A 12,829-nucleotide genomic window follows, 5' to 3' on the forward strand; every position below is an offset into this window, starting at 1 on the left:
TGGGCACTTTTATAATGGATACAGCTAAGCTCTCCAATATGGCAGCCACTGGCCACACGTGGCCATTCAAATCCAAGTTCTAACTCATTGGTATCAAATAAAATCATTAAATTCAGCTCCTTGGCTGTACTGGACACATTCCAAGTGCTTCGGAGCCACTGAGGCCGTGACTGAGATGGTCCACTGGACAGTGCGAGGACAGAACAATGAACACAGTGGGCAGATGGGGAAACTCATCTAGCTGAAGATGCAAAGGTTTCTGAATCGAGACTTTTTTTTAGAAGTAGAACTTGAAAATACCACAGTCATAATTTTCAGGAATGGAAAGCTAAGTGAGAATTTACAGAACAAATGAAGAAAGAGATTACCTCCAAATTACGGTTTTTGCCCTCAGCCCCCAGAACATCAACCCGAGTGCATCAGACCTGTGTTAAGCAACACCACGTCCGACCCACCACCCTGCGTCCTGGGGGCAGAGAGAGGAGGAGCGGGAAGGGGAAGGGGGAGGAGATGCAGAGGCTGTCCTCAGAGGTCTCCCTAGCCATCAGGAAGTAGACACGCGGCTGACATGGAGGCAGGAGCCACGTCCACGGACAGAGGAGAGGGAGGGCTGATGCCAGCTGGGGGGCCTGGGCGTCAGTGGGACTGTGCCTGAGCAGGTGTGGAAGGCTGGCTTCCAGGTCCGGGTCCTGGGAAGCTGGTGATGAAGCATCCGTGCAGACGTATATATTTGAAATTATTAGAAAGTTGGTCCTATTCTGAAGACCTGCCTATTTTGATTGACTGAGGAATCCACCTTGGCACGTGGTGTCACCTCCGCCCCAGTAAGTTCTGAAGGACGCGGATGCGTTTGTCAGGTCAGCACCTTCTGAAAGGGCACCAAGGCCCAGAGAGCAGCTGGTCAGCGTGCTGAGACCGGCTCCCCGCCCCCCACAGTGACTTTATAATGTATTTCCATAGCCACCTGGTTTGGGGCAGATCACAGAGACAACGGCTGCCCTGCGTGAGGCCCACACTGCACAGAGGCAAGTCTAACGTCTAAGCCGAGAGGCCCATAAGCATCAGGCTTGCTCTGACCGAGCGATGCAACCACGCAGTGCGTGTGTTCGGGATTTTCCTGATCTCAGATAAGAGAAGGGAGAGCAACCTCTGCCGCCTCCGAGACTGCATCTAGCTTTGCTCCCCCACCCTTTTTTTAAAGAATATTTTATTTTATTATATTTTATTTTTTAGAGAGAAGAGGGAAGGAGGGGAAGAGAGAAAGAGAAACATTGATATAAGAGCAAAACATACATTGGCTGCCTCCTGCACACCCCCTGCCGGGGTTCAAGCTCACAACCAGGGCACGTGCCCTTGACTGGAAATGGAACCGGCAACCTCCTGGTGAACACCCAGCCCACGGAGCCACACGGCCAGGGCTGAGGGTGGCCTTTTAACAGGCTCACTCACTCGGGTGCCAGAAAATACCCAGTAATATATGCTCTGAGCCCCACTAAGTCCCAGCTGAAAAGCAGACACCCCCTCCGGGGCCATCAGAAAGGTCACTGGTCCTTCAGTCTGAGGCCCAAGAGCTTTAATGGTTGAAGCCCAGCGCTGCCGCCTCCCTTCTCTGGCTGGTCAGCCTTCCAGGTGGCGCCAGCAGGTGGGGACGTTCAGGAAGCGCCAGGCCCTGGGGCGGGGGGGGGGGGTGGTCTGTAGGTTTCAGGAGTCCATGAGAAACATCACACAGCACCAGGTGCTCAGAGTGAACTAAAGTCTCCCCACCGCTGTCCTCGGCCCTCTCCTCAGGCGTAGCCCCTCCTTACAGAGTGTTTCGTCCCTTCCTGGTTAATGGGTCTCCTTTTATGGTCCACACAGGCCACCCACACATTAACAGGACGGACAGTCAGGTCCCCTGGGCTGCGCAGGAGCCTCAAAGGAGAGGTGAGAGCTCACTTCCTGGAGAAGCTGGCCCAGCTCACAGGAGGGCCCTGCAGGGACATCTCAGAACATGTAGCTCAAGTAAGTGACCTGGCGGGCCTCCTGGCCGTCTTCTCATCCAACCTCCCGGAGTCACATGTGGCCTTGAGAAAAGCGGCGACGGTGTCTGTGCCTCGCTGTGGCCGCCTGCACCGTGGGCGCCGACAGCCCTCACCCAGGGGGCACGGCGCTGTGTTGCGACAAAATGTGGGCATAACTTCCGCGAGCTCCCCAGCCAGGGCGTGTGTAACTGCCGTCTGACAAGTGTCCTATGTGAGGTTGTACTCTTTATAGTTTAACCCGGTAATTATTTAGCGTTTATAGGTCATGCCATGATTGGCACGTACTTTATAAACACTGGCTAAGTTGTCCTCTAAAACACCCGTGCCCTCACCCTGGCCGGTTTGGTTCAATAGTTAGAGCATCGGCACATGGAGTGCAGGGTCGAGGGTTTGATTCCCAGTCACGGGCATGTACCTCGGTTGCGTCCCTGGTCGGGGTGCTTCCGGGAGGTAACCAATCGATGTGTCTCTCACATCGATGTTTCTCTCTCTCCCCCTCTCCTCCCTTCCCTCTCTAAAAACAAACAAACAAACAAGAAAACAGCACACCAATGGAAAAAGTACCCTTGGGTGAAGATTAAATAAACAAACAGAAAACCAGCCAGACCCTCACTCAAGGGAGGTGGGGACAGAGCAGGCCTGCAGGAAGCTGTCAGCATGTCCAGAGTGCAGCAGCGGCGCGGACACTCACTTGCAGGACAGCGTCCACACAGCGGGAGCTCGCAGCCATGCCCTCCTCTGCCTCCTCCCGCCTCCCACCTGACAGCCTCCTGATGGCCCACAGGCTGTTCCGGGCACAGGAAGCGGGGAGGATGCCGAGAGTGCGGGTTCTATCAGCATCCAAAAGCCCAGGCTACGCGTGGGGATGCCGGGGATGCCACCCCGCGGCAGTGACGTCAGGACTGGGAAGCATGCAGGCCCTCGAGGTGCTGTGCCCCTCCCGGCAGATGTGCAGGCGTGGCCCCTGCGGCCGGCTCTACCCGGCCCTGCCCTTCCCACCACCCTACACCCCCGGCGTCTCCCTGCCCGGGTCCTCATCCATGATGGGTCAGTGAGAACACAGACCTCACAGGGCGCACACTGAAGGCGTTAGGAGCTGGGACTCAGAACCTACGCAGCTGCTGTGCTCCTGGCTCCGCCTCTGGGAGCTGCGATGCTGGGCAGCCGGGAGGGCCTCCGGGAACCCCAGGCGCTGGGAACGAGGCTGAGCCCTTCCCTGTTCTGACCTGAATTTGGACCTTCCTGTGGCCCAGCCCCCACCCAGAGGCGCCTGTGCTTATGTCTGCAGACCGCTCCGTGCTCTGTCAGAAGGGAAAAGGGGTCCCTGGAGGAGGGCCGTACCCTGGTGGTGGCGTTGATGGCCGTGTCACTCTGGCTCCGCCGCTCCGTCCGGCTGGCGCCCGGCCTGGGGCCCGTGCTGAGGAGCTGCTTGTCCGAGGTCATGTCGTTCTGGGACTTGGAGAGTTCTAGAGAACAAGAGACAGGAGGTGGCCGGCAGGCACGCAGACCCGAGGGGCCCTCGAGGGGACTCTCTCAACCACACAGGAGGGGAGGGCCCTCGGTGCCAGGAGAGCGGGTTAATGGAGGGGCAGGGGTGGCGTGTGCCCAGCACCCAGCTCCGGGCCCTGGGGGTAGGGGGAGCTCAGACAAACGGGGATCTCCAGACACTGCGTGCTGGCTCGGGCCAGAGGACGGGAGCCCTAAGGGGCGACCGCCTGACCCCCCTCTGTGGGCCGAGGGCCGCCGTCAGGGCGGGAGTTACAGGAAGGTCTGCCTCCGGGCCACACGCCAGGTGTCGGACTGTCCAAACGCACAGACGACAGCCCAGCCGACAGCAGTGTTTTAGGGGGTCCTCCCCAAGACTTTATAACCAGCTACAAGTGAGTCCTTTTTGAAGAGAGGCGTCCTTGACACTATTTCAATAAGCAAAACCGGAAAAGACGGCTTTACATGGTGGTTTGCAAGGTAACCGTGGTCTGTGTGGGAGAAGGATGAGTCCCAGCCGGGAGAGGACACCGCAAACGAGCCCCCTCCCCCCGAACCCCTGCTCCTCCCCAGATCCCAGCCGCTCTCAAAGGACGACCTGGAGGCTGTCTTTAGAGCAGTGGCCCATTATGGCTCGTGTCACCTCAAATGTCCATGTTGGCCACATTTTAAAAAGGAAAAGGTACCCTAGCCAGTCTGGCTCAGTGGATATGGACTGAAGGGGCCCAGGTTCGATTCCAGTCAGGTGCACATGCTGGGGTTGGGGGGTATGGGCTCGGTCCCCAGTGGGGGGCGTGCAGGAGGCAGCCAATCAATGATTCTCTCTCATCATTGATGTCTCTATCTCTCTCTCCCTCTCTCTTCCTCTCTGAAATCAATAAATATATATCTTTAAAAAACAAAGGAAAATAATTTAATACTATAATATACCCACACATTGCTCACATATATAATTGATATTAAACTTACTAATGAAATTATAAACTAAGTTTTGAATACTTAGTTTCCAGAATCCGGTGTGTTTTTACTCTTAATTCAGGCACCACATTTCGCGAGCCACCTGTGGCCGCGGCCGCGGCTACCGCACTGGACAGCACAGCCCACGACCCCTCTCGTCTTCTGACCCCTCCCGAGGACGCCCTGTGCGTCCTTATTCCTGGCTATTTATTGGGGTCCCGCACGCACTGCCCGAGGCCCGTCTCTTTTCTCTAGAGCAGCGATGTCTCATGACACACATAAATCAATTACTAAAACTCTGCAGTACACCAAAAAATATACATTTTTGGCCGATCTGACAAAAAAGCTATCATTTTGATCCAGTCACACTGGATGGCTATAGTTGTGTTGGCTGTTGTCATTTTTCTTGATTTGACAATCTAAGGGGAACGAGGTCAGTGCCCCTGACTGGAGTCAGGTTGCAATCTTTGTTGCGGGCACACGGGGGGGGGGGGGGCACAATCGCTGTGTTAGCGGGTACCCCACCTGCCCCCAGCCCGGTGCCCACCTTCCCACCAGGTGTGTGGAGCCTGTTCACTCTGAGAGCAACGCCATCCACACGGCTCTCAAGTCGGCCATCCGGGCACTCCGGGCATCTTTCTACACCGGCAGCTGGAAAGGTCCCGGCACCCACAGGCCCCCCAAGTTAGTGGCACAGGACGCCTCATGCGGCCAGACCCCGGCCTGGATTCACGGGGTGTGAGCGGCCAGGAGATGTCCCCGAGCCGTGCATTTAGCACTCACCCCAAAACCCGTTCCTTCCTCTGGTCTATTGATGTTCACAGATGGAGGAGAGGGGGGTGGGGAGGGGGGACCGTGTGGGGGATGGGGCCCTTCTGAAGCAAGTCAGGTTCTCACAGGCTTCTGATGGGGTACAAAGGAGAGGAACAGGAGCCCAGGTGGTCCTGAGCGAGAAGCCTACGACCCCCTCCCCCTCCGAGGAGCTGGCTGAGGTCCCTGTCCCGCTCCAGCTCCGAGGAGCTGGCTGAGGTCCCTGTCCCCCTCCGGCTCCGAGGAGCTGGCTGAGGTCCCTGTCCCCCTCCGGCTCCGAGGAGCTGGCTGAGGTCCCCAGAAGGGCAGTGACCATAGAGCAGGCGGAGTGACTCATTTCTTCCTGCTGGTGGGGCGGGAGTCACTGGGCAGCAGCAGCCGCCAGAGGCTGTCATTTTGGAACTGCAACTTCAGGCCACCACCCCACCCCACCACCCCTGCTCCCAGGCCCCTGCGCCCCCAGAACAGGCTGCCCTCCCTAGGCACTTCTGTAGGAAGCAGGCAGCCACGAGGATTGAGAAAGGTTCGGGCCGCATAGCCCAAAGCGGGAGAAACACCAAAGCCGCCAGGTGCTCCCTGACCCCCAGCCCCGCTGAGCCAGTGCAGAGAGTGTGTGCCCTGGGCCGTCCTGTGGGCCCAGCAGAAGGACAGGGAAGGGGCTTGGCGGACAGGCATCCCCAGGGGCTCAGGAAGCTGGGTGTTTGGGTGTTGTGTCCCTGCCTCAGGGTGAGGGCTCGGGGTCCTGTGAGCAGCGGCACCTGGACAGGGGGAGGGGGTGCGGGTTGGGGGTTTCAGTCCATGTCCCGGGGCAGAGACCGGAGCTGCTTGAGTCCCCCAGGGGTTGCTCTAGCGTCCACCTGGGTCTGCTGCCCTATAACAATGACCTGGCAACATGGGCACTAAACTGGCAAGTCTCAAACATGTGACACGTGATCGGGCAGCTGTGGGGCGTGAGCCCGCCCATGGCGCCCGCATGTGGTCCCCGCGTGGAGGGCCATGTGGCTGGACAAGACGATTTGTGATCCTGTCTCTCCGGGGGTCAGGCTGAGGGGCAGCAGAGTCCGAATCAACACTGAGGGGTGTCCAGAGTGGCAGTGGGGGTGGAGTCACATAAGCCACAGGATTTGGGGAGAGGCTGTGCATCTAAGAAGACTGCAGAGCCCAGCCAGTGTGGCTCAGTGGTTGGGTATCAACCTGTGAACCAGGAGGTCACTGTCTGATTCCTGGTCAGGACACATGCCCAGGTTTGGGGCTCAATCCCCAGTAGGGGGTGTGCAGGAGGCAGCCGATCAATGATTCTCTTCCATCATTGATGTTTCTATCTCTCTCTCCCTCTCCCTTCCTCTCTGAAATCAATAAAAATATACTAAAAAAAAAAAAAGAAAGAAAGCAGAGAAGTCCGCTGCGTCAGTATTTTTGGGAGGGGAGCCCCTCTGGCACCCCAGAGCCTGGCTGAGTGGCAGGGTGTTTTGAAACCTCCAAGCTCTATTAGCAAAAGGCCATGAAATTCGGCTGCTCCCCCTTCTGAGCGGAGGGGCACAGACTGTCACATGACACAGTCACTTCTGTGCGGATCTGAAAGCGGCTTTTGCTTGATTGTCTTTGGGCTACAGCTCAGCGGGGCTCATGGGAAATACAGAGGAATAATTAAAACGATAAGCTTGTCTCGGGCCAGGTACCACACGGAGACCAGCACATGCGCTGCAGAGAGAGGGCGCGGGGCGGGCCAGGCAGCAGAGAGAGAATGGACTGGGGCCCCAGCCCCAGGAGCCTCCCCCGGGCGCCTGGCCCGCCCCGGGCACCTCGGGAGGCCGAGACCCGGCCTGCTCTTGGATGAATTTTAAGATAAACAGGAAGAAATGTCTGGGCAGAAAAAACATTGGAAGAACAAAACTTCCACGCAGCAGGCGGGGTCCTTGCAGGGAGCATGATGACTGCTAATCGAAGAACATGAATTTACCCAGGAGAACAGGAGGCCAGACAAGCACTGCAGGCAAAGGCAGGCCAGGGCCCCGCCCGCCTGAGGGGCTCTGGTTCCGGGCGCACTGGACCCTCTCTCTCTGTTTTCGTGTTGGTCCTTGGCAGGAGCGAGGATGAGTACCAGCTTATCATTGGCTTAAAGGCTGGACCCAAGTAACCTGCACCTTTAACCTCATCCCCATTCCACCAGCTAGCTCCTTGGCCCCGGGCGCTGCTGGGCAGGTCTGCCCGGGATGGGAGAAGGGGGGCCTCTGGCAAACTAGAGGGTCCTCTTCCCCAGGGACCCAGAGGCCTGCTCTGGGGGTGGAGGGTGCAGGACCAGGGGCCCTGGCTTTCCCCAGAAGCCAGAGGCAGGGAGAGGGGCCCTGTCCAGCCTCAGCCTGGGCCTTGGGGGCGCGGGTAATGCTGGGAAGAACATGGAAAGAGGCATCCACTTACTTTTCATGTGGGTGGTAACAGACAGAAACAAATTTTCCACGGACTTATTAAATCCTTTAAACTGACCAAGTTCCTGTAACTAAAACAGACACAGAAGGAGAGATAGTGAGTTATGTTTGAAGACCTGTACGGCCCCAGCAGCCTCCCGGCTGCCAACCCCCAAACGCCGGCAGGTGTGTGCTGTGGGTGCTCAGTGGGTGTGGGTGCTCGGTGGGTGCGGGAGTGGGTGCCTGGTGCATGCAGGTGTGGGTGCTCGGTGGGTGCGGGTGTGGGAGTGGGTGCATAAATGTCTGGAGTGGAGAGGGCACTGTCCTCCTGAGGGACAGGTATCCTCTTTACTCAGCTTCTCTCTGAGTTTTGACACCACATTAAAGGAAGGAGCATGATCAAGGGGTTGTTGACAAGGCAACAATGACCTCTACGAAATACTGCCTGACATTTCATTGGCTTAAAGATTGTACCCAAGTAACCTGCTCCTTTAATCTCATCCCCACTCCGCGCAGAGGGGATGCCAACCCGGGCAGAACGCATGTGTCATAGGGGCTGACAGTGGAGCAGGCACAAGGTGACCAGCCTGAAGCCAAGGGTTAATTCTGCCTCCAAAAACTAAAGAGAGAAAAAGAAAAAGGAAGAGAAAACAACAGAAAAGAGATCACTTCCCTCTGCAAGTTTCATTCATCTATCCGTCCATGCATCCATCTGTCTACCCATCTATCCGTCCATGCATCCATCTGTCTATCCATCTATCTGTCCATGCATCCATCTGTCTATCCATCTGTCCGTCCATGCATCCATCTGTCTACCCATCTATCTATCCATGCATCCATCTGTCTATCCATCTATCCGTCCATGCATCCATCTGTCCATCCATCCATCCATCCATCCATCCATCCATCCATCCATCCATCTATCCATGCATACATACATACATCCGTCCATCTATACATCCATCCATCCATGCATATATCCATCCATCTATGCATCCATGCATCCATCTAACCATCCATCCATCCATCCATCCATCCACCCATCTGTCCATACACCCATTCATCCATCCACCCATGCACACATCTGTCCCTCATCCATCCATGCATCCATCCATCCGTCCATACACCCATGCATCCATCCATGCATCCATCCATCCATCCATCCATCCACCCATCCATCCAGGAAATATGTCCTGAGCGCAGTGCTGTTCAAAGATCTTTGGAGAATTTAAAATCGCAAGGAGAAAGTAGAGCAGGATTTTGAAGGTCATTCCAGCATCTCGGTTTGAAATGAAAGAATGTGCATATTTTCTCTCCCCAGAGTGTGTATCCTTCTATATGTAGATATAGTTACTCCCTTGCATTCACAGGATAATAATAATGAAAATAATCAAGACCATACATCTCCATGGCACGTTAGTTTCCAAGTACGGCATAGGCATGATTTCATTAATTTCTCACACCGGTCATGGAGGCAAGTCAGATGAGTATCATTACTTCCACCTTTCAGGGGGGAACCCAGGGAACTCCCTCAAAATCACAGGGTTCATTTCTTTGGACAGAAAGGGCCCTGGTCTACGTTAGCACCTGCCAACAATCAGAAGACACACACACACATTTCTAGAGGCACCCACTCTCTCATTCCTGTGAATCAACCTGCATTTCCCCTTCGACCCCGGAGACCCTCAGACACACTGAGCCTCCGCAGACCCCACACCCATGGGACCGAGCACAGTGAGGGGAGAGAGGCCACGAAAAGACAAAAGGAAAGAGATGGGGACAGGGTTGCAGGTGAGGACGTGGGGTGGGTGAGGGTGTGGGGTGCAGGTGAGGACATGGGGTATAGGAGAGGGTGTGAGGTGAAGGTGAGGATGTGGGGTAGAAGCAGATGAGTCGGTTGTTAATGCAGATGGTCCGGGGTCCCCAAAGCCTGGTGGTGGCATGACACTGGGCAGAGCCAAGCACTTCCCGACCCCCAATCAACCCTCCATTATCGGCCTCATTCATGACCATTCCAGCCACAGCTGCCTCCCTCTGCCCTGGGGTTCTCCACCCATCCTCCCAGCCCCCTCTCTCCCTCTGTGTCCCCCGCCCTCCTCCCCGGGGAGCCCACAGAGCAGACCCATTACCCTGCCAGGGCTGCCACTGCACCAGCTCTCACTGAGCGGAGGTGGGGTGGGAGGAACCACGGAAATTTTGCTGCTGAGGAAAAATACAGGGATAAGAAATGGGTTATAAATGATGCAAGAACTAGTCTTACAAACACAAGATTCCTCCTCCTCCTATAACTGGCGTTCTCTATCTTTGGGGCTTTTGTGTGTGTTTTTAACTTCCTCGAGTTTAGCCGACCCCCACTTGGATGTGCTGCTGGGCGCAGGGCATGAAGTCTGGGGTCTGAACGTGGGAACAGCAGGCGCAGACCAGCGTCTGCGTGCTCGTCACCTGCGCGACCTGCAGCAGCTGGGAGCTCAGGGCCGGCGGGCGGCCTGGTGGCTCTGAATCCAGAAGCCACATGCGTGTTCCCTATGGCATGGTCCCTCTGGAAACCACACGGGTAGAAGCACCAGAAATGTCATGGATGTAAAAATCCACCACGAGAAAAATCAGAAACTTGTGCGACAAGCATTGGGGTTGGGGGGGAAATGGGGGAGTGACAAGCAAAAAAGTCCTGAGATTGGAAAATCTCATCGTGGCCAAAACACAGCTGCTGGTGGGAGCTTCCAGCGACACTTCGGTGGGTGCCGGGGAACCAGGCGTGCGCCTGCCGGCATCCAGACTGCCGCTGTTCAGAATTTTGTGTAAAGAAGTTAACATCTGCCTGGCTGGTATGGCTCAATGGTTGAGTATGGACCTACGAACCAGGAGGTCACAGTTTGACTCCTGGTCAGGGCACATGCCCGGGTTGCAGGCTTTGATCCCCAGTAGGGGGCGTGCAAGAGGCAGATGATCAATGATTCTCTTTCAACATTGATGTTTCTATCTCTTCCTCTCCCTTCCTCTCTGAAATCAATAAAATATATTTTCTGTAAAAAGAAGTTCACCTCACTCAGGCCATTATTCATGTCCACCAATGTTTATTCGAAGATATTGGCGGCATGAATGATTCCGAACAAAGACTCGGTTTAGACTTTCATTGACCGTGCCATCAAAAATAATACTTTGTTTCCTTAGGACATTTCAGGAGAATTTAAGAAACAAAACAGAACATTTGGTGAGAAAACACCATGCTAGTGTCTAGAAGGCTTTTCATAAGAATCTGGCAGTATCTCTGAATCTTTTCCAGGTACTTTATCATTTAAAAAAAAAAAAAGTTACATTCCAAAGCAGTGACCTCTGAAAGTGCAGAGACCTCAGCTCCTAGCGGGTCTGTGTTCCAGGGCGGCCTGTCTGTCTCCGACACTCACCTCAGTCTCTGATAAGATTGCAGGAGCTTAGCCCCGGCGGTCTCGCGCCTGCCTGGAGAGATACCAGCAAAGGTCGGTGTTAGTAAGGTTATAACTCAGATGATGCAAATGCAAGAAGTAATAAAGTGACCATTTTTCTAATGTCACGTCTTACAATGAAAATGTAAGATTTGGAGGGATAGCAATGTTCTAAAATTAGATTGTGGTGATAGCTGCATAACTATAAATTTACTTTAAAATCATTAGATTATGCACTTAAAAGAGGTGAAATTTATGCTATCTAACATATATTCCAGTAAAGCTATTGTTACACACACACACTCACACACACACACAAAGAGACCATAATAATTGCTGGGAATGGCTGCTTTTATTAAAAGTTGATATTGGATTCGATTTTCTAAATCTGGAGAATTTGAAAAATAGTTCAGGCTTCCAAGCTTCTATTTTGCTCTCTGGAAATATTTTATAATTGAATGACTATATTCCCTTTAAATGTTCCTTGTTGCGAAGCTTAAATTAATCTTTTAAAAAATGTAATCTCCTTATTTCTAGCTATAGAGGCTAATAATTTCCTAAACAAGAACACAGAGCTCTTTTTGTTTCAAGGAAAGGGGATTTATGAAGTATTAAGACCCCAAGATAGAGCTTCATGTGGTCAGAGTTCTGTGAACACAGTGTTTCCTGGCCCAGTGAATGGGGGGAGGCCGGGAGGCAGCCTGACACCAGCAGAGCCACCGCCTGCCGTCCAGGAGTCCGTGCAGCTCCCGTCCTGAGCGTTCCAAAGAACTGCAAGTATTCAAATCCTCTCCGTAAGACAGCAGGAAGGGCAGGTGGAGAGAGAAGCAGGGTGGGCAGGGAGGCCTTTGGGAGGGGGGCAGACAGCATCTGACATTCAGTCAGCTGCCCCCTGACCCCCAGCCGAGCCTGAACTGTGCAGCCCTGGGCTGGGTCCTCCACTGGGCGGGCCTCAGGGAGGTGCAGGCCCTGCCAGCATCTCAGATGCAGACCCCCTGCCCGCGCACTTTTCCCGGGGGTTCATGGTGCTCACCAGATTCTAACAGAAGTCTGCGCGCCCTCCCCCATGAAGACACACGCCCTGAGACAGAAACGAGCTAGCAAGGCCAGCCTGCAATGGCGAGGCCACATCCGCAGGAGCCACCAAGAGGAAAGGTCCCGGCCAGGGCCGGAGGCGTCACAGCGGCTGTGACAGCAGAGAGCGAATGGGCAAGAGGGAGAGAAACAGCAACGCCCCGGATCCCAGGCACAGCGCGGAGCCCTCCCGCGGTCGGGCTGTGTCACCTGCACTGCGGCTGCTCTGCCTCATCCTCTGGACCCTGGATTGTTTGTTGCAACAGCATCCCAGGGGCACAGCCACCAGAGTTACAGTCCGTCCTCCCAGATGCGATGCTATCACTCTACCACCTAACGCCCCTCAGTGGCTCCCTATTGCCTCCTCCTGAAGGCCAAGCCCTGCACAGCAGTCCTGGGCCTCCGCACCCGCCTGGCCTCACCTCTCGGCCTGCTTGCCGACACCCTGCAGGCCTTGTCTTTCTGCTCCAGCAACAGAATCGCTTCTGACTGCCCTCCTTACCCCGGGCCTTGCCTGCTCACTCCTACCTACCCCCACTTCACCTCGTGTTAATTGCCCAGGCATTTCTACCGCAGGCCCATATCATAGCTTCCTCTCCCTCTGCCACATTTCTAATTACCCAACCTGAGGTCAACACTGGCCTGGAAACAGCTC

The 12,829-nt window shown here is 54.9% G+C and overlaps 1 protein-coding gene across 5 annotated transcripts in view; it reads right to left on the reverse strand.

The window, feature by feature from the left end:
• SYTL3 (synaptotagmin like 3) overlaps nt 1-12,829 on the reverse strand; it is a 52,611-nt gene that overhangs the window by 12,897 nt on the left and 26,885 nt on the right. For 3 of the 5 annotated variants that reach the window (XM_036316509.1, XM_036316508.1, XM_036316512.1), the window contains exons 5-8: nt 11,083-11,134; nt 9,808-9,880; nt 7,692-7,770; nt 3,363-3,487 (exon numbers count right to left, since the gene is read on the reverse strand). In XM_036316509.1, coding sequence (XP_036172402.1) covers nt 3,363-3,487; nt 7,692-7,770; nt 9,808-9,880; nt 11,083-11,134 — 329 coding nt within the window. The remainder of the gene's footprint in view (nt 1-3,362; nt 3,488-7,691; nt 7,771-9,807; nt 9,881-11,082; nt 11,135-12,829) is intronic. The other 2 variants (XM_036316510.1, XM_036316511.1) reach the window with 2 other exon arrangements.

Source organism: Myotis myotis, unplaced genomic scaffold (assembly GCF_014108235.1).
Source record: "Myotis myotis isolate mMyoMyo1 unplaced genomic scaffold, mMyoMyo1.p scaffold_m19_p_7, whole genome shotgun sequence".
NCBI classification, from domain to species: Eukaryota; Metazoa; Chordata; class Mammalia; order Chiroptera; family Vespertilionidae; genus Myotis; species Myotis myotis.